Source organism: Acanthaster planci, linkage group LG17 (assembly GCF_054643075.1).
Source record: "Acanthaster planci isolate LZ-2023a linkage group LG17, COTS_SCS, whole genome shotgun sequence".
NCBI lineage: Eukaryota > Metazoa > Echinodermata > Asteroidea > Valvatida > Acanthasteridae > Acanthaster > Acanthaster planci.
Genome location: NC_141793.1, coordinates 1,534,296 through 1,555,287, shown reverse-complemented (window position 1 = coordinate 1,555,287; position 20,992 = coordinate 1,534,296). Strand labels below are relative to the sequence as shown.

At 42.2% G+C, this 20,992-nt stretch overlaps 3 protein-coding genes across 4 annotated transcripts in view; 2 read left to right on the top strand and 1 right to left on the bottom strand.

Annotated features, from left to right (window-relative positions):
- The first annotated feature begins 1,207 nt into the window (after positions 1–1,207).
- Positions 1,208–7,019, top strand: LOC110977021 (lanC-like protein 2). 2 transcript variants are annotated; one of them, XM_022230782.2, is made up of 8 exons: positions 1,208–1,420; positions 2,306–2,423; positions 2,742–2,949; positions 3,655–3,937; positions 4,187–4,369; positions 5,233–5,409; positions 5,538–5,610; positions 5,962–7,019. In XM_022230782.2, exons 1-8 carry the CDS (start codon positions 1,322–1,324, stop codon positions 6,036–6,038), a joined length of 1,218 nt encoding a protein of 405 aa, XP_022086474.2. In that variant the 5' UTR covers positions 1,208–1,321; the 3' UTR covers positions 6,039–7,019. The 2 variants fall into 2 exon arrangements, with proteins under 2 accessions (XP_022086474.2, XP_022086481.2); XM_022230789.2 differs by having other exon boundaries at positions 1,227–1,410.
- On the bottom strand, positions 6,749–11,011 carry LOC110977036 (EGF-like repeat and discoidin I-like domain-containing protein 3). Its single transcript, XM_022230802.2, has 6 exons — positions 10,874–11,011; positions 9,873–10,025; positions 9,344–9,525; positions 8,364–8,510; positions 7,908–8,043; positions 6,749–7,534 (listed from the first exon to the last, which is right to left on the bottom strand). Exons 2-6 carry the CDS (start codon positions 9,961–9,963, stop codon positions 7,509–7,511), a joined length of 582 nt encoding a protein of 193 aa, XP_022086494.1. The 5' UTR covers positions 9,964–10,025; positions 10,874–11,011; the 3' UTR covers positions 6,749–7,508.
- A 928-nt stretch (positions 11,012–11,939) lies between these two features.
- Positions 11,940–20,992, top strand: part of LOC110974625 (formin-like protein 2) — a 60,437-nt gene continuing 51,384 nt past the window's right edge. The window contains exons 1-2 of the mRNA XM_087148095.1: positions 11,940–12,158; positions 13,717–14,240. Of these exons, the coding sequence (XP_087004221.1) occupies positions 14,121–14,240 (120 nt within the window). The 5' untranslated portion in view covers positions 11,940–12,158; positions 13,717–14,120. The remainder of the gene's footprint in view (positions 12,159–13,716; positions 14,241–20,992) is intronic.

The following is a 20,992-nucleotide window of genomic DNA, read 5'->3' as shown; positions in this document are numbered from 1 at the left end:
AACTGAACTCAAGCCAGCCGCCTTTCAACATTACACCAAAAAAAAAATCGACAAATCAGAAAAATGCATCTGGGACAGGAACAAGGGGGAATTTGTTGCAACAGGCTTAAAAAATGGTTCACGGAGGGGATAACTTTTGTAGCGCGACCCTTTGCCTTACAATTAGGTCAGTAGAAAAAGGAGACGCAGAGTTCAACCACGGGTTCAGTGCCGATCGGCGGGCGACGCGACAGAGCCAAACCCTGTTTTGTTCGCCAATTTGTTCGGAGGGGTCGTTGTAAACGGGGGAATCTTTGTTGGCGTCATGTCCCCGTTTTACGGTCCGCCCCTATTATTTAATGGATGTTCTGTCTGCACTATTGAAACTATCTCTGTTGGTTTCATGTGTACTTTCTGTATACGGTCCTTTTCTTTTGGTCCTACCCACTCACCCCCCCCCGTAATTCATACGCGCAATCTATGACCGATTTCTTTCCTTTTCTTTCCTTTTGATGGATTTTTAATTTTCTATATATTTATTTTTGGGGAGGAGAATTATCCCCTTGTTGAGAAAATCACTTTCAGAGATTGGCTTTGCCATATTTTATCTTATATGTTTTTAGGGGCTTTGTTTTATTTATAGTTAATGCAGTCATTTTTTATTTCTTTAGATAATAAAATACCAAAAACACTTGAACACAAATTCCAGGTCCTAGTTGCCATGCAAGAACTTTCCTTCAACTGTTTCAGAAAATATCCTAAGTATCAGGTCCTGAAGGAAATTCTGAAATAAGTTGAGGCCCAACCGATTTGAAGTTCCCTCTGCCAATTTGCACGACACGACCTTTTAAATACAGTGTTGCCAGTATGTTCAAAGAGATGGAAGGATGAATAAATTTTATTCTAAAATAAAATCTGGCTACTGCCTTTGAAACCAAGTTTACCTCAGTACAATGGTCATCTTTGATTAATCAAAGGTATCTTTGGATTCGTGAATCAGGATTCAGTTGAACAATAAAGACTAACTATAGGGCGGTAACACCTATAAAACATGCATGAGTCCCCTACCCTTAATCTCCCCAGGAAGAATTCTGCAGGAAAGTAGCGGAAACAATTTTCATTACTAAGTTTATTCCTTTCTTGAAGTGTGCACCACAGACATAAATAACCCATAATTATGGAGGGCACACGCTTTGCCGAATAGCGCCCTCGTCTTGCTGGAACGAAATAAATAATAAAAGGAGTTTCAAAATGGCGGCGCCCGGGGTTTGGGATTTCGGTCGTCTGCATTGTTGTTGTAAACGCTTTCAAGGATAATCCTTGAAACCGAGTCTGCAAAACAATGAGTAAACGAAAACGCCAGGAAGGAGAGATGGAGCCCAGGGAATTTGCAAATAATTTCAGTCCTTTTAGTGGAGAAATATCGGAAAGGTGGCAACAGGTTTGATTTCCGGCCAATTTTGCAGCCCAAGTTGGCATGGTTGGACCTTGGTTGGACGTCGTCTATAGTCAGTCTTATTGTAAACGAAGACAATGTCCAACCTGGGCTAGCAAGTTTGTTAGCTAACCACATGAACCAGTGAAATAAGCTATTTTTTCAATTGTTAGTTCAGGCCTGGGGCAGGTCTACGTAATGGTGTTTAACCAATGATATGACTAACGTTTAGGAATGTTTTCCCTGTAAAAAATTGAAAAGTTGACTCTCTAAAACATTTCAAGTAAAGAGTTCCATAGGCCTATAATGATATAGGCCTAGGGACAAGACAAATTTTCCCTTAAAATGTTATAACAACCGTCGGAAAGTGAAAATGTCCTAATATGTGAAATTTAGCCAGGAACATTCTGAAGCATTTACTAAGTAAACGCAGGTTTTTAAGACAGGTCTCATAGGTTTGTGCACAGGGGCATCAAGTGTTGTCTGTATATGGAACTCTTTCCCATTTGATGATGTGCTTTAGGACATGTTATTGCTCTCTGATGGCTGATATTAATTGGAACTCTTGCTGACATCATGGAGGAGCTCATATTGTGCAACATTGCAAAGAAAAGTGTCAGTGATGTCCCATGAAATTCTTTTTGTCACTGGAAATGCATAAGTTGGTCAAATTTACGCCACATAGTTTAGGCTTAAAAAAGTCAAAATAGTCCTGACTACTATGTCCAAAGTGACTCAACAAGGAGCCCATGGATAACGCTCGACCCTAGGCATGTGTAGCCCTAACATTGCTGACAGATGAAATAGGCTGACTAACTAGCATTACCAATAAAATTCTTGAGAATCAATTTTCAAATCCCAAACTTGATCTTTCTCGATTTTCCCAACCAGATTCCTGAGGAGTTTGTAGGCAAACTGAAAACAGGCATATCCCACCTCTTGCCCCGCATGGTGGAAGGATTGAGGCGCGAAGACGACCACGATGACTCCATTTACACTGGAAGAACTGGTGAGTCCTTTCAGGAGAACTTTCGGTTTACCGAAAAAAGTTGAAGAGGAAATATTGCTCATATCTTCTCATGCTGCATAAGCAGCTCACGGTGCACGTCGCTTTTACACTTTCCTGGTAATCTGCTTTCAAAGAGAATTAGGTCTACTTCTGGTGCAAAGGCCATCTGAAAACATTTCTTATAAGGCTTTCTTACTCAAATTTTTCTAAGATTTCAGACTTTTCAAGATGAGATGTGAAGATGGTAGATGGCTTCTTCCATTTTCCTAATAAATGATGCCGGCAAAGGGCATATGAAATATGACTTGATATCGGCAGGTATAGCTCTTCTGTACCTCCACCTTCAAACCACCTTCCCGCAAGGTGATGACTTGGTGACGGCTTACCAACATCTCAAGGCTCCGCTCCAGAGGTTGCGAGGCCGTCGCCACACCTTCCTCTGTGGAGATGCAGGACCCTTGGCTGTCGGCGCTGTGGTGCTCAGCAAGTTGGGCCGAACGTCCGAGAGCCAAGCTTGCATTGCCAAGTGAGAACCTTCGATTAATTGCAAGTTGTGCGAGAAGAAACTTTTTTGTGTTTAACGTTTGAATTTCCAAGCTGTACATTCAAGGTTTAGAAATGAAAAAGAATTTGGTCAAAATTTCCGATCGGAGAATTGAAATTATGATGGCATACAGAAAAGTGGATCTGATCCTTGAGTAGTCGAGTGCCTTGAATTGGAACTGTTACAAGAAATGCCAAGAGAATTAGAAATTTACCAAAACTCAGGAGAAAAGGGGGCCCTTCAAATTTCTGATTCACTTTGAAAGGTCCTCAAAAAAATAGTGGAACATTCAACATTTCGAGGGAGTCCACGAGAAGGTTTTATGTTTTGGAACTGTTCCTGTTTCTAGAAAAAGTCCTGAAAAAGTCACTGAGCAGTTCTAGTTTCCAAATTTCCAAGCTTGATGAAAAGAAGTCAGGTTGGCATCGTGGTTCTTTCCTTCCCTTCCACCTCTGCGGTCCCGGGTTCGATTCCCGGCTCTGTCCGCATGTGGACTGTTTTTTCAATCCCTCCTGATTCTGTGGGTTTTACCCAGGATATTCCTCTGGGGTTTTCCTCCCACCACTAAAACTGTAACTGCTTCTCACTGTCTCCTTTCTACAAATGTGGGCTGTTTGGCAGCTGCCTGGAGTGCCCTTGTTGCAAATAAACTTGTCACTGATCATTTTCCATCTGATTTGGGTTAAGGTTACACGACCTTCACAGGGCATCCCTCGATCCAGGCCTACCGGATGAACTCCTGTACGGCCGTGCCGGATACCTCTACGCCCTCCTCTTTCTCCAATCCCGCCTCCCAGAGGCAGCCATTGACGGGGCAGTGGTGGAGCGGGTCTACCGCTGCATGATCCACTCTGGGGAATCTCTCTCCAAACGGGAGGGGTCCAAGTCGCCCCTCATGTACGCCTGGCATGAAAAGAAGTACATTGGTGCGGCCCACGGACTGAGCGGCATTCTCTGCTTGCTGATGCAGGTGGGAATTCAAATCAAGCACACAACTAATGTAGATAGGTGATCAGATTCGACTCGAATCTGATCAAAATCAAATTTTGATTTGATGTCAATATGAGTGGATCACACTCTGGCTTGCCAACATAGGAAGGCATTGACATTGAGTACACAGGTTGGCATGACAACAAGATCCTATCTGATTTTGATTTCACATTGGCTTGACTCATCTCCAGTTTACTGACCGCTCTCGTTTTCTCCCCTACTTTTTCAGGTAACAACCCCGTATGCCCAGGAGCACCTCCATTCCCACATCAAGCCCAGCGTCGACTACGTCCTGCAGCTTGCCTTCCCATCGGGCAATTTCCCCTCATCGCTGGGCAACAACTCCGACCGGCTAGTTCACTGGTGCCACGGCGCGCCGGGTGCCATCCACATGCTTCTGCAGGCCCATAAGGTACCCGTTTCACAGTTCCATCAGATCGTTAGAACAAATTCGACAGCAAAACCACAGAAGATACAAACGGTTGTGATGAGCTGACTAGCCATGGGGTTTATCCACTCTGAGCTGAAGTGCGCCCTCACTGGTGAAAGAAAACAGAGGGTACTAAGTTTTCCAACCGGGTTCTTTCTTGCACGCGTTTTGCGTGCATGCAAAGACCAGTGTGCTCCGCGTCAAATGCGCTTAAACATACGCGCCTATGTGTTGAGTGCATACCGAATGACCGTCACCTTCATTGAAAACACACCCTCGATTGTGCCCGCTTGGAGCAGATAAGCATTATGCATCCTGTACCCACATGAAAACCCCATAGATTTGGATGTTTTCTTAGCGTCTTAGCTTCAGCGTCTCAGCTTCAATGGGCAAGATGAGTGGCAACCATAAGTCAATTTTTCCCGGTACCCAGGATGTATTTTGTGCACTGGGTACTGGGGAAAATCAACCAGTGGTCGGCAAATGGTCACTGCTCAAACGTGACTACCGATGCCATTGCTAGGCAACAGAGCGCCCTCTCTTGTTCATGATGTGCGCAGTCCATCAAGAATAGATTCAGGAGGGGCCAAATCGAGGCCGCGATCCCCGCTCAAAACGGAGCTGAAAAATTTGTTGGAAAAAGGAATATTTTCCATCCAAATGCATGCAAAAACCCCAATATGTAGGCTCGCCCCTCAGAAAAGCCATAAAATATTACGTGGGAAAAGTCTCACAAGTTTGGTTCCCCCAAAGTTTATCTCTTCCCCCCTCCCAGAAATTTGCTTCTTAATCCACCCCTGCAGTTCATTGAGAAACAGTTGTTCCTCTTTTTTTGACCCCAACAGGTGTTTGGGGAGAACAAGTACCTTGAGGCAGCGCGGAGATGCGGGGACGTGATCTGGGAGCGAGGCTTGCTGAGGAAGGGGTACGGTCTTTGCCATGGCACGGCTGGCAATGCCTACGCCTTGCTGGCGCTCCATCAGACGACCAAGGACAGCAAGTACCTGTACCAAGCTTTCAAGGTGAGGCGGGATTTGCTTTTGGTGTTTGGACTCTTGTTGCATATCAGGTGTTTGCCTTTAGGTTAAATTGAGTTTGGAATGGGATTGAAATATTTGGCTTTTGTTGTTTTAAAAATCTTTGTCGGTAGTTTGCCGAGTGGTGTATGGACTACGGAAAACACGGTTGCCGCACCCCTGATCGGCCGTTCTCTCTCTTTGAAGGTAAGCAGCTGGGGAAACATAAGGTAGAGGGAATGAGACTGTCAACCATGCATGCCCTAGTGGCCGTGCGCACTACCAGTTGAGGGCGCTATTTTGTTTCTGACAACTGATGGCACGAAATGATTAAGATCTTTTCAGATTGTCAAGCTCATAAGATCACTGGTGAAAGAATTCAAGTCATAGTCCTGATTATGAAAAGACATTGTTCCAATTAACTTGACCCTAACTGCATTGGCATTTCCTCGTCTCAAGAGGGCAGTGTGTAACCAAACAAAATGCCAAATATTAAAATAAGTGTACCAAGTCACATACCGACCAGCCTAAGAAAAATCAATTTGCCATTGCCAACAGGAATGGCGGGCACCATCTACTTCCTCGCTGACCTGCTCAATCCAGACACTGCCAGATTCCCTGCCTTGTACATCTGAGCTTAATCATCAGAAACCGACAGTCACAGCGCTCTCTTTAAGCAAAGAAGATCTACTTAGCGGACAGGTTTGGTAAGCTGGATGTAGCAGACTACCAGCCAAATGGATGTGGCATCATTGTATTTTTGTCAGTAACCAGTGCAGTAGTGACCAACTTGTTTATCAAGTTTTTCATTATCACATAGCTACTGCGCAACACCTTTTGCCAATCAAAGTAAAACCAACATCAGTGAAGTTTCTACAGTTGCAAAAGAACTTAGCTCTTTAACCAGGTCAGTTTGGAAACATATTAAGTGTGAATCTGTTGTTTTGCTCAGCTATTTTTCAGCTAAGAACTTCTGCAGTTTTACGTGGAGAGTTGTTTCTAATTACAGTGCCTTTACTATTACCGTTGAAAGTGATCTAGCATTGTTTTCGAGTGATAAACGGCTTTATGCATGACCTGCAGAGGGCGCTTCAAAGCTCATTTGAGCGTGGCCAGGACCTGTATGTTAGTAATCCAATGCCAGGCGTATCACTTCATACTTAACACGAAAAAAATTGCTTTTCCAGCAAATTGTTTATCGGACTGGCTGTGGCTAAGTAGGGGGAGGGGCAAATGACTTTCAGAAATGGGCGGGGCTTGGGATTCCCATTTACTTTCAGGTATGTTCGTTGTTGCTCATTTTTTAAATACTCTGACGACAAAAAAAGAAACAGTCCGCCAACCCTTTCTTTCCAAAGCTTGTCATATTTTCCCTGAGCAATCAGGCTTTATTTCCTGCAGAAGAATTTAAGAATTTAACATACTTGGTGTCCGCAGAGAAAAGTTGGAATATCCCTATAGCCCATGTCGAGTTATTTCCTAAAATGAGTTACAAAAATAATCGTCATTTACTGACACTATGATTGGGATTCGAAAAGACTATCTAATGTCCACATTGTTTTGGACCAGTTCTTGCCAAGAAATAAAAGAAGCAGCCATTTAACCTGTCAGACAAACCTATTTTGACTTTGGATCTTCATTTGAGCTGCTTGGTTCAGGCATGAAATGTCAAAATTATGTGCAAATAGTAATTATGATGCCTGACTTATCCTAAAGAAAAACCCAATTGACACAAAAACCTGATTACCCAATTGTCTTCCTCTCCTATCCCCCAAACCTAAGTTGACCTTCGCCGCCCATCCATCAGAATTCCTTTCACTACAGGAAGAAGTACGTTGATTCAAAGTATAAATGTATTGGCAGAGCGTGCCAGCAAATGTCATAACTTTGAAAATGAGAAAAAAATTTGTAGTTTGCTTGAAAGAACGAATTTGCCTTCATTGATGTTTTAATTCACTTGCTGCTTATTTACCTATTTCATGTACATTTATCTTTACTGCAAAAAGGAGAAATACCTCACTCAAGATACCTGCATAAATTACTAGTCTTAAGATAATATTTTTGAAAGATATTCTTTCCTGCCAGCAAGATCTTTCCCTTGCTTTTTACTTCTGCCAGCACTCTTCACAACCTGTGAATGAATCAGAAATTGGATTAGTGTTCTGTGGCAGGTTGGTTGAAGTGACAAAGAACGTTTATGGCATTCTTGACTTTGATGTGAACCAGGGCAAACTTTGTGGGAGGTCACATGTTAAAACAAACTGAGTTTCATGTCTGCTGGGATGTACAAGTGCGGGTTGTACATAGTTTGGACTTGAACAGAGTCTAACCAATAAGGTTCATGTAAATGAATACTGGAAAGAACCAATTCGGAGTTCAGTAACTTGGACAGACATTGAATCAGAACACAAAGTTATAAGTTGCTGGATTTGCTGAAACTAAAGGAGTTAATTTTAGGGCTTGGTCTGGACTCGAATCCCAGATGATCAAATTCGCATCTTTACCTCCTCCAAATATCTCTAGCCTCATAGCAATAACTCCTTGCCATTTGACAGGGAGAATGCGGATGTAATCAGCCAAAACTGCTGGGCGGAAGTCATTAATCTTTGGGGTAGAGTTGTCAATGTTACCATCGAAGATCTTGAAAAAGAAAATCATGAAAGTAACTGCAAATGACCAGTCTTCCATAAACTGTCATGATATCTTTATTCACGTACATTAGTTTCAAAAAGAAAAAAGCTGACAGTTAAAAACTTTGTTTTATTTGGCAATGATTTTGTTTTCTGAGAGCTCTATTTGATTGGTCAAAACGTTTGACCAATGAGCAACTAAGATATACTGGAATCATTGTGTGCATTTTGTGCACCCTGCTCATTGGTCAAATTGTCTCTTTATATTAAATGTTCGTTGACCAATCACATAGCCACTCGGCGACCCCGCTGTATGTACCCGATACCAACCTTTGGCTGGCTGTGCATATCCAGAATACACGACCAGTGCTCGCCCTCCGGTTTGTACTTAACCTTGTACTCAGTCACGTAGTATTCGTTGTCGGCACTGCCCTGCGTGAGAACCCCGGTGACGTATATTGTCCATGGCAGACGAACCTTGAGAAAGGACGAAAAGTGGTGAAGGAAAAACCAACAGTTAAATTGTTAAAGTGCATCGGGCAAAGAATTTTTCTTCGATACATTTTTTCCGGCAACTTTTTACTCATCTTCAATGTGTGAAGTTTCCTTTGCATTCATGTTTGGTTAAATGCTTTGAAAAGTGCACTTTTTGAAACTTTTAAAATCATCCGCGCTTTCCTGGACTTACTGAAAGTATTGATGCTTCCTCATTGCTTTGCACATAAACAACAAGGAATCAGCAAAGAAGACAACATTTAGTCCAGCAAAATCTACAAAAAATGCAATACTTTCTTGTGTACAAACCAATGTAACCATGGGTGTAACATATACACTTTCTTCCTAGGATCACATCAGAGTTTTGCTCATGAATATGGACACACTCATAAGCATAAAACAAAAAAGGCAGTAAAATAACCTTTGAAATAGTGAAAGTTGAAATTCAAACTTTGGTATTCAAACTCAGTGTAATATAAAAAAAGAAGCCAAAACTGCATAAAGACAACGTTAAATGTATTGGACTGCAAGGAGTTCCTGGTTTCATCTTGTGCTCATACCTCCTACAAACTGAGGTCAGCTGAACCAGATTTATTTGGTTTGACCATGAATTTGCTGCATTCAACCTGATTGAGTAGCCTACACTACGTTGTCACTATACCGACATCGTTCAGGTAAACTGGTTTGATGTGGTTTGTATACGATAATGATTAGTTTAACTACGTTGATTTGTGGACCTATGTAAACTCATCCTGTTTCAGCAGGTTGGGCAAAGGTAGTTTTTGTCAGTTAAACCGGTTTGAACTGGCTAGTACCTGTATCCACTGGTCGATGTCGCTCACCTCAGCTACCCAGCCTCCTAGGCCAGCGTTGAATCGGGCCATGCGAGGCTCGTACCCTGACAGGTAGCCGGAAGCTCTGAAATTCTCATCAGATATCTCGCTACCGAGAGCATGGCCGCATACGTCACCGTAGATCTTGGACAAATCAGTAAACTCTTGGAAGACAGGATGGAGAAAATATGAAGTTTTAGCTTTTTGTTACGAAAGATGTCAGTTGAATATATTTACATTTTTCTGTACAATTGTCTCTTTTAATGGTCCTGTCGATAGGTATGGAATGTTTTGATAAATTTCGATAGATAACCGTTTCACGGAAATATCTGTTGAAGTTATCTGAAGTTGCATTTTTCTGTAAGACCCGGTACCAAACTGAATTGTTAGGTAATTTGAATGAAAAGTGTTGGCATCAACAGACAAAAAATGATCAGGATAACGAACAGAAAAAAAAATTAACTGGCACCACATTATTCACATCAAATTCCACTTAATGTTATCTTTATACCGGGACTGAGACTCCGGGAGGCACATCCCGAGAACCCGACAAATAGCAGCAGGAAAGGGCCGACCCGTGCCGTGAGCACCGGCAACATCATTGATGGTCCCCGCTAGCAGTTTTTACTTTTCCTGTTGAACCTCCAGCCCTTTTGGAATCTTCCTGAGTTAATGATGGACCAAACATTTATGCAGTTTGAGTTTTAATTAAACAACCAAATGTTTATATACCTAGCAGTCTTTTTCTTATATCGTGTTGTTTGGTGTTCATACTTTGGTATAAATGCAAATCTAAAATTTCTGTAGGTTAAGAAGAAAAAGTTGATGTTGGGTACCATCTTTTCCCGATTCATCGTCTCGTGGTTTTTACCATTTGAAATATATTGCACATCAAATTTGTATCAAAAGTTCCCGAGCTGCTAGCAGTACGCATACGGCCCATGTCATTTTCAGCTTGCCCGGAACGGAGACACTTCGGTAAGAATGAGGGGACAACTTTCCCTCACAGCAAGATTTGGCCGTTTCTGAGGAAAAACAACTTGAAGAAGCTACAGCATGGTGCAGTTCCCCGAGGACTTTGCTTGAACTTCGTTTAAAATTTCACGGTTCATTAGAGAACCCAATGTAGGCATCACTGCGTGCTATAAGAGTTCCTACAAGAACTGCCGGAGAAACTTGCCTGCAAAAAACATGTTTAATGTGACGTTGAGACCTTCCAAGCGTTTTAAAATGTTCGCCTAGAAGCCTGCCTATAAATGTTTGGCATTTTGGACCCTGCCTATACGCCCTCATCGGTACAGGTATCTCTTCCTCGGGTAATTTTTTTCACGTCTGGTGGAAATTCTCCCATTTGTCTTGAACATGCATAGTTGAAGATTTACCATCCACATCGCCTTTAACACACTTATAGGGACGACTGTTAATTTGGGTGCAATTTCAAACTAAGGTGGAGATGGTTAAAAATAAACCCTTTCATTTGAAGAGACTGAAAAATAATTTTGAAGAACCTACCAGAATCGTTGATTCCCTGGATAAACTCAATCCTCGTTAATGCTAACCACTTAGTACAACTGATTTTTTTTTGCATATGTTGATATTTTTGATAAATCTCTGCACGTATTTTTATTCCGCACGAGCCCTTTGATCGATAGTATCAGGAAAAGTTGACATCTGGCGTGGTTATAATGATCGATAGTTTGTGTATACAGAACCATAACATTCATATCCAGGTATCGATTTTTTTTTACTCAGCAGGGAAGTTTTCAAAGGCATATTTAGATATTCAAAGCGCGCTCGTGATGTCACTGTGGAGCTAGTATTACGGTCAGAATGGGCGGAGCATGCAGGGATAGGAGGGGGTACTTTTCACATCTTAATTCAGAGTTCAGAGTCTAACTTTAGTGCATTTCGCTTAAACCTATCATGGTGCCTGAGTTTAGTTAGCGACAAATGTTTTGATATAGAAATAAAATAGAAATAAAAGGAACTTCGGACCATGGAGGTCCTCTATGTTCGGACAAAGATAAGTGCCAAATTAAAAAATATGAGTCATTTAGCTCGTGATGGCCGCGTCTAAACACAGCTGCAAATAAGAGATATCCCTAGGAAAAGCGTGAAGCCGTTATCCAATGATCTTTGGGGATACTACCAATTTCATTGATAATTATTTAAATTAATGAGCCATTGATGAACGTGTCATACTCTCAGCCAATCACTGGACGGAACGCCGACTACCGACAACTAGCTGTGCCGTAATTTTTCCCTGCGCTCGCGGAACAAAAGATTTACTTTTTGATATTTTATCGATAATGTGTTGGGAACTCCCTCCTTTCATTCATTCATTTCAGATATTTTCCACGTAACTGATGATTTTAAGATACTTTGATAACAGCACAGTAAAATGTACTCATATCCATCAGCAATTTAGATTTTTCTCGTAAAAAATGTGCGAACGAGTTGTTTTCGGCTTGAAAACGTTTCGCAAAGACATCGCTTGAGGGCTCTCTACAGACCACCGACAGCGATCCGGCCCATGTCCGAATGTACTTCCGGTATGCACAATGCATACGCATATCGCTAGATCAGCACATCAAATCGTATGACACCAACGGTGCGGTGACAGCTCGCTTCCCGGGTATTGTCGCACTCACTTTCGTGTGGCAAGTTTGTCCCCAAATTTTGTTGGCATTTTTAGACCCTTTAAATGAAATGTTACTCACAATTCCTAGCCAGTGGTGGACGGTAGTCCTTGGATTTAACTCAGTATCGCTATCATGGATTATCACGGTCAGAAAAGGTAAGTTTCTTTTCGATAAAAATGTCAACTTTGAAACCCGTGTGAGAGTCACCATGACGTGCGCGCACTGGCTGAACGTGCCGCGGCGTGGCAGCACCCGCCCATCTAATCGACGAAGACTCGGTCACGTCACACCGAAGCGCTGACCGGTATAACACATCGAGGGACGAGAGGACTTTGGTTGTAGTTTGTTTAGTGTTTAATGACACCGTAAACACTTATTTGCTGATGGTCAGATGGTAAAGTGTTGAAAATAGCAACCACTGCCAGTGCAAGTATCTAGGTGGTGTAGATTAATTGACATTGTCATTAGGACTAGATTTAGACCGTGATATATATTCTGTAATCTTTCTCTTTTTTCCCCGGAAGTCAACGAGTATGTATTTACAATTAACTCAAATGTTGGGAAAGAGTTCCATATTCGGACTACACTTGATGCCCCTGTGCACACACCTTTGAGGATTGTCTGGGAAAACAAACGCACTTTTTCTGAGTAAATGCTTCAGAATGTTCGTAGCTAAATTTCACAGTTTAGGACATGTTATCACTTTCTGATGGCTGTTATAAATATTTGAAGGAAAATTAGTGTTGTCCGTATGTGGAACTTTTCCAAATGTTGATTATCGTCCTCAGGACTTTCAAAAAGTAACCTTCCCACTCTGCTTTCTGAGTAGTTGATGTAATGACATGGATGAAAAAGTGTGTTAACCTGATGCACCCAGCGGTGCTTACCACTCTATACCAGTATGTTTAGAGAACCTGAATGTCATCATCAAATTCATTTGGTAATTTCACACTTGGCTTCGCCAAATTGGCTTTAAATGGAGTCGTTGAACATGTTTGAAGTGGACACATCATGAACAGCAAGCTGAATGTAAATTGTATTTTTGTACTTTGGATCCATAAAAATTCCTCTCGATATGGATGCGAGTGCTTGTAAAATGTTGATACCGAGTGTTGATCTTCAGCAACATTGTTTTAAAAAGTACACTACACTACTGTCATTATGTAGGGAAGAACAACGAACTGGCAAGGTTGCTCCAAAAAGGCCAGCTATCGTTAGTTTGTTAAAACAGTTGTATCAAAAAGAAACCAGATTAATACATTGGAAATAATCTGTACAAAATAGGCTGAACTTTGCCAACTTGTTAATTCCCTTTTGTACCAGAGTAAGCGATAGGCCTACTGATGAGTTCAATGTTCATGTATGTACCGTATTTATAATATTGTATTATAAATCCTCATGAGTCCAACTTTTTGATAGGATGACTATGTACATAGCCTGGTGGCGTGACTATGGAGAGAATGTGTACAAATTAAGATGTGGGACCAGACATTTCTTTTGCCTCACAAATTTACTCACACTGTTATAGACAGTGTTGAGAGTGCCAAAGACTGTTGTTTATGTACCTTCACTGTTGGTGGGACTGGATAGGCATAAAAATGCAGATTATAAGCCTGAAGCATGATGGCCCCCTGCCCTACACCTCAATTCACCTCTGAGTTGAACAATGAAATTTTTCTGCGCATGTTAACTGTTGCCTGGTTTCTCTCTCAGGCTCACCCTAGGCTCAGCAGAGTAGGAGATCGTCAACAGGAGTAGACGGGAAAACATCCGTTAGGAAGCAAACAATTTATCTGCTGAGATTGCTATATCCCCGCCGGAAGATTACGGAATCAACCTGCTTACATGGGCTATTGACACTGTGGGACGCTGCCTCAATTACGTCGAACTTCAGAGTTGAAAAAAGCCTGCAAATTTTGTGGGAGGAAGGCCCACATTACACGAACACATCAGGTCCGAGAAAACTACAGAATTAATCCGATTATCGAAAGAGATTACCCTCTTGGCTTATCGTGCGTTGAGGGGAGGATTAACGGGTTTTTCCGGCATTGACACTGAGGATTATTAGTGCTTCCGGGTGAAGGCCTGGAGAAATAGGGGGTTAGAAGGCTGCCAGGATGGGAAACGATCAGAGCACGGGGAAGCTACAGCGTCGGCACAGCTATCCCATGGTTAATAAGACCAAGATGCCGATTCCACCGCAAGCCGAGTTGGAGGATCGCTTCCAGCGAATTCTGGTAAGTCCATCAATTGTTTCCCCTCCTGCCTCCTCCCCCCTCCCATTTTTTCAAGTCTTCCCTCCCAACTGTGACAGTGTCATATGTTAGAAGTAAAAATTGGTGTAACCTTCGGGTTACATGCACATGTAGGTCAAATCATCAAGGTGATTGGTTGCAGCACAGATCCTCTGGTCACAGCACCCACAAAACTTCCCAGCCTGCGTGTTATTGCCCTTTTCTCGCCCCAAACTGTTGATGGATTTCGGCAGTGAATGCAGCAAGGAAAAAAAATTGTCAGAAAGGAATTTATCTCTGATTAGAGGATTTATTATTCAGTACCTGTACATGGAGACTGTTCTTTTGGGGGGTGGAATAACTGAAAAAAATGTGTCTCCCTTCTGTAGGATTCTATGGTAGTGTGTATCATAAATATGCTCTATGTACTGTCCGAGTACATGTGGTTAACTTCAGACATTTATGTCCGGCTCTAGACAAAAGTTTACATTTCTTACAATTACAATAGTTACAGACTAGGATTTGTCTATCAGGAAATTAGACCATTTTTGTTTTGTCATTAAAAAAGTAAGTCCATTATGAGAACATGAAAGCTTTCTGATGTTTTCTCAACACTAGACACATTTTCAAAATACACTGAATGCTGTATCCAGGGGAATTTGAATTCCAGCCATAGAGGTAATGTGATACCAGCCATGCTCTTTGGAATCTAGTACCTTTGTGTTAAAAGTGAGAAGTTGAAGAATTCCCCAGGGCATGCTGGTGGAGGCGATAACAGTAGGCCATGGCATTTGACAGGGTTCGCCCTCTGCTTCAGTTTACAAGTTTATTTTGAACACCTGCAAAAGTTCAGCCTCACTGGATTTTTCTTAACATCTGAACTACGATGTCTAGCTCTGGTGAGATGTAGTTACTAGAAATGTTGAAGTGCCTTTTCTGAAACTTTTGTCCTGTTTAATTACAAACGGTTGGCCATTTTGGCATTGTACCCCGAAACTGAATCAAGTTTGAACAGTATATCCAAGCGGCCTTTGATTAACGGGTAGGGCCACCACATGTGCTTTTCTGTGTCCTGGCGATCATCGATCATCGTAGGAACATTGATGGAGGTTGTGGAGATGTACAAGGTCAAATTTGGGGGAAGCCATGCTGACAGGAAGTGTGACAGAAACCACACAATCAACCCACTCTTGAACAAATGTACAATGCAAACACTAGAGGTACTGATCATTTTTTTTTTTCAAGGTCTGTCTGTGCGTGTGAGTGACTGAAGGTTGTGGCTTGTACGAGGCAGAAAATATTCTCTGGTTTAGGGCTTACATTCTCTTCAAAGCCATAGAAATGCAACGCATTGTAAATATCAAATCAGATCTAGTCCGACAGGTAGTGTACAGACTGTACACCGAGCATGGAACATATTACTTACTAATACTTTGTCACTGTGGCTTATCAGTGAATTAGAACAAAAAATATGCCCTTGAAATGGTTGGATTTGGACTGTCGGACAGGGTCCGTCCTGTCATTGTCACATGAGTTGTGATAGGAGCCGTAGATTGGCAAAAATAACTATGATTCATAATAAACTTGAGCCAAATAGACACGTTGGGTTCAGTAAGAGGAAGTATGTGACATAAAACACCCTTGGGAAAAAGAGCGCCGTTTTCTCTGTTTGCAATATTTGTCCATGAACTGGTGTACATGTACATATCCACGCACATACAGTGTAGATGTTAGCCAATAGCCATGGTATGCTATTTGGTAGTGCCAGGTACCGGAACTTCGCACTTCCTTTAGAAGCCGAAATATGTAACTCTGTAGTAAGGTGTCAGTGGAATTGCCTAGAGATTTCTGTGAAACCTGCATGTATGTGATTTACGGGTAACTCTACCAAGTGTCATGAACTCCATGATTTGTTGGGACAGTTTTCTGTTTACCCGACATTACACAAGGGGATCTGTGTAACTAGCCTCAGTTGAAGTTCTGAGGCAAGGTGTGGAGTTCTGTTCACATATCTTCAGGTTTATTTTTTCCTAAGTGCATGTACTGTACACAGATTTTTCCCTGTACGTATATGTACACTGCTACATAAACAAGTAGGCCTGTATTTCGGCAGGGAATCAATTGTAAAAGTTATCGAGATATGAATGTGTGCACATTTACTGTACCTGTATGCCCCTGACCTCTTATCAAAATGTCATTTTGTGTCTAGCCTTGCATTCACGATAACAGGGTTTGCAAAACCCAACAGTTTATTGCAGTAATTGTCGGACCGTGAAATTCCATGCCCACTCAATGCAAGGGTGTTTGTGAACTTCAAAAAGAGGAATCATTTCCATTGCATTCAGGCCTTGCTGTCTGGAAAAATGGAATAAGGAAAGAGAAAGAGAAATTTGGCAGAGCCCTGTCTGTGACTCAGTATTCATGTATTGCATTGTCAAAGCAATGCAGCAAGCCATCGGTTAATTTGGTTTAGAAATTACGGGAGGTGCTCGGTTGAGTTTATGCAGAGCAAAAGAAAGGGATTAACAGCTCCTGGACTGCGTTAGGAATGCAAGACCTGCATTAACCCAAAGTGTGATAGAAAGGAACATGAGGAAGTTGCCAGAATATTGGGCATTGTGCTGAGAAAGGAAATTGCTGCTTCTAAAAATGGTTTTTGGAAGAATTGCTAAGCCAAGTCAAAACAAGCTTCATGTACATGTAGTTAGAGCTTGAGATAATGCCTGACTTTCAGTGAAAATCCCAGAAGAATTAGGGAATCGTCATGGAGGAGGCCATTGTAACGGTACTTGAAATGGACTGGTACATGTACATCTATCCCGCACCGTATAAATTAATTGGTGGCATTGTTTACTAACTTGTTGTCTTTTGTTTATTATTCCTTCATTTATCATCCCTTGTCATAATCAAAACATGTCTGTTGTTTTGAAAGCATGATAACCTGCAAACAGTTTTTGGATAGTGCATGTCCTAGTACCAGTATGTCTCGGGCTGGTCAGTGCACTTGTCATCCCGAAAGCCTCTTGTTCGAGAACTAAATTCTTCACCTAGCCTTCTTCCACTGAACTCGATATCTTCTCTACACCCAGCGACTCTTGTCTGGAAGGGGATTTTTCTGTTGCATCTCTTCCCTCCTTTTTGTTCAGTCTTGTCAGGCTTCATTTATACCGCAAGTATGTAAACAACGACCCCTGGTGGGAGGGGGGTCCAAGAATACCTTCCAGAAGCCCCATTGGCTGGAGTTCTGGAGGGCACAGCTGACAGCTTGGTATTCTGCTGCATACTCAGGCAGTGACATCTTCACTTCTACCGGAACAGTATCCTTCTGCCCCCCCCCCCAAACATACGTAATCAGATCTGCCTCAGAATTTACAGCTTGGAATCTTACTGTCCTAGAATGTGACAGCAAGCTATAAATTACCAGTGGTTGTGCAGACAAGCAGCAGCTCTGAAAGGTCTCAAACAAGACCAGCAAATTTATCACTACTGTGTGAAAGGTTTCAGTATTACACTGTACTGTACATGTACATTTTTAACGATTTAGAAGATGGCCTTTAGCCGAAAGCATTTCCACTTCTTTTTTTTTCTTATTCAGATGAGAAAAGTGGTATTTAAAATATCTCACAGATCCATTCATTCTCCTGTGATATGATGAAAAATGTGATATGGAAAAGGCAGTGTGTGTGAAAACAATGTTGACAATCTCAATGGGCTTACATGACCATTTCAGTTTTGTTCTAAAGCTTGTGCGTGTGAATCGTGGTTGGGAAGTACATGTGCCGGTATGACGAAAGGCATTTTCTTCAACTTCAAGTTCATTGAACTGAAGGAATCCCTTTGAGCTTTGAGCCCTCTGTAGTTGAATTTCTGACCATTGGATTTCCTGCTTCACAGACCTCATCTGAGCTACCATAACACCCGTCCCGCCCCAACCCATCCCTGTCTCCACCTCACCACACCCCCAGACCTGTCCCACCCTACCACCTCACCCCTGTCGTATAGTACCCTCACATCCCACCATGACCCCATTCAAACCCTCAGCTCCACCCATCTCTACTCCATTCAACCAGACCCCCGTCTCACCCCACCCCATCCCTGTCTCCACCTCACCACATCCCCAGACCTCTTCCTTTTCTGTCTCACCCTACCACCTCACCCCTGTCGTATAGTACCCTCACATCCCACCATGACCCCATTCAAACCCTCAGCTCCACCCATCTCTACTCCATTCAACCAGACCCCCGTCCCGCCCCAACCCATCCCTGTCTCCACCTCACCACACCCCCATTTACTCCACCCCTGCACAAGGACCACACCCATGCAAAACTAACATCCTCTGCCTTAAATTCTACCAGTGTAATTGATATACCAATAGACTTTGAAATACCTAGGCTGACATATGCTTGCTGGCCCATTGCCAGTACATTTAACAATTATGATAATAGAATTTCCTGCAAAGTACACTGACCCAAGATATACCAAGTCCCCAAATATGAATAATTGCCGAATCTTTAGAGAGGAGTAGCTATGTGCGAAGCATGCCAGTCAAGTGTCTACAAAATGGATTTTGCCGAGTCGGCACGCGCCGATCTCTCTAAAGTTGCAAAAGCCCCGTCTTGAGAATACGCCTGATGTGAGGATGTCCGAAGAAATGATCTGACAGCTGGGATACTAGCATCTGCTCTTGGATTGGAAGGAGATGGTTCATTGCCTTCGGTGAGGAATTTTTTCTCCTCATGTTTGATTGATTGCAGAACCATTAGCCTGATTTTTGACTACACGTACCAGTAACTGTGGTGACTACATTGTAGACCATCAGTTTCTGGTACATGTTGTATTACCGGTGCATGCAAACACCAGACATAGAAAATCATTTCTCAGTCGGGATCTTGCGGCTCAAGTGCAGAAATGACAAAAACAGTTCAGCTGCGCACCATCGAGCAAATCAGTGAAAAATGCTGAAAACAAGAAGTGACTGAAATCCTTCAAAAACCATATGGTATTATACATGCACATGTTAGCCATTTCCCCACCACCGATGATTTTCAATTGTTCACTTCACCAGAATACCACTACATGTAGTTGCCCCCCCCCCCAGTGTACAATTACTGCCCAAGGAAACTCAAATTCATCTCCATAATTCCAAGGTCTATTTTGCTCGGGTCTCAATTTCTTCCCCGTCATTGTTAATCGTCGTCCCCCCCCTTTTTTTTTCATCAGCAGTACGATACGTAGCTCTCCCATTACTAGATAATCCAGCCGTGCATGTATACCAAGTGACTCATAGCGATCTTCCTTGTACATCTGCAAAAAAGATTATTCTGCAATTTCGATGCAGAGGATTCAGACCTCTCTGATGGATTGATGCATATTAATTTGGGGGAGATGTTGGTTTTTTTTTTTTCCTTCTTTGTAAATGCAGCTTGGATTGAAGAATATCTTGACTGTCAGTTGACCCTGAGTGTGTGTGTTTCAAGAGGCTTGTTTTCATTGAGGGACTGGTAACTATTTTGGTGTGAGGCCATATGCGAGGGGTGAATTAGCCTTTGATCAAGGCGCCCGCTTTTGATCAAGGAATTGAATATCACTTCCAAGTTGACGACTTACTGGTACTCCTCAGTGTATTTCAGGGTTTAAAAAATTGACCTTTGAAACATGTCAATTTGTGGCTGTGTTTACCTGGATCGCTGGTCAGGAACTGATCTTGAAACTGGGCTGGGTCGAAGGTCAAGGGAAATAATTTTGACAAATGGTGAAGAATAGCTCTGGGTAGAATAGAAGAATTGATGGGAATTCCAGTGAGCATTCCAATTTGAATACAAGCCCAAGTATTTGCCAGTAGGCCTCTTGTCCTGTGAATGCAGTGAATGGATCTATTTCGTTGATCCATACGGTAGTTGAGTCTTTGCAAAAGGTTCTGCGGATGACCATCATCTCACAAATGTCTGAATTTCCTATTCAAAAGTTTCCTTTTTGACCGTCATTTCCAATTTTTTGTAAAGTGTTTTTCATGTTTGTTTGGTAGAAGGAAATGAGTGCACGTTACATAGCCTGTCTGCGTCCATACATGTTATTTAATGTACGTACATGTATACATGTACGTACATGTATGTATAAGAACGATTGTCTGAATAGGGTGTACTCTGGTTTTTCAGCGTCATCGGTGCCAAGGCCAAACTTGTGTTTAGATACCCCACTGAATTATTTTTGCTACATACATACTGAATTATTAATACATACAGGGATGTCTGCCACTGCTACACAAGGTACCAGCTGGTGCTACATGTATGTTACATGGAGGGGTGTATTTATGGTCATGTTTTGGGTAACTGACAGGTACTGGTGTACATTCAAGGGGAAACCCAACAACTGAGAGTTGTGGTGGTGTTGTTTTGAAGTGGAACCATTGTGGGTCAGGGTTAGGCAATTAGGACCACGGCTTGGTAATTAATTCAGCTTTTTTTTTTCAGTGGAACTGTTGTGGGACATTAATTTTCAGGAAATTTGCAGGAATCAGGCGTGCAAGTCTTCTTGGGATCAGCTGATTTCCTTGTTTTTCACTTCACGCTCATGCCATTGAAAATTGCAAACGCTGTAACGAGTCTTGTTTAGATTGCAATTTCCTTTTTTTTTGGGTTAAAAAGTCCAAGGTGCATGCCGGAGGAATTCAGATTTTTTTTTTAATTTTCTGTTGGAATCTTGAGGGGGGATTCTGTTCTCAGAAAAAAAATCAGTGTTTTTTTATCTGATTGACC

Bases quoted from the DNA above. Each gene is read 5' to 3' on its own strand.
- LOC110977021 (XM_022230782.2), top strand. From the start codon at position 1,322: ATGAGTAAACGAAAACGCCAGGAAGGAGAGATGGAGCCCAGGGAATTT. The intron at 1,421-2,305 runs GTTTGATTTCCG...TTTCCCAACCAG, and splicing joins TATCGGAAAGGTGGCAACAG to ATTCCTGAGGAGTTTGTAGG. The intron at 5,410-5,537 runs GTGAGGCGGGAT...CTTTGTCGGTAG, and splicing joins ACCTGTACCAAGCTTTCAAG to TTTGCCGAGTGGTGTATGGA.
- LOC110977036 (XM_022230802.2), bottom strand. From the start codon at position 9,963: ATGATGTTGCCGGTGCTCACGGCACGGGTCGGCCCTTTCCTGCTGCTA. The intron at 8,044-8,363 runs GTTGGTATCGGG...TTCTTTTTCAAG, and splicing joins ATATGCACAGCCAGCCAAAG to ATCTTCGATGGTAACATTGA. The intron at 7,535-7,907 runs GTAAAGATGCGA...ATTCATTCACAG, and splicing joins GCTAGAGATATTTGGAGGAG to GTTGTGAAGAGTGCTGGCAG.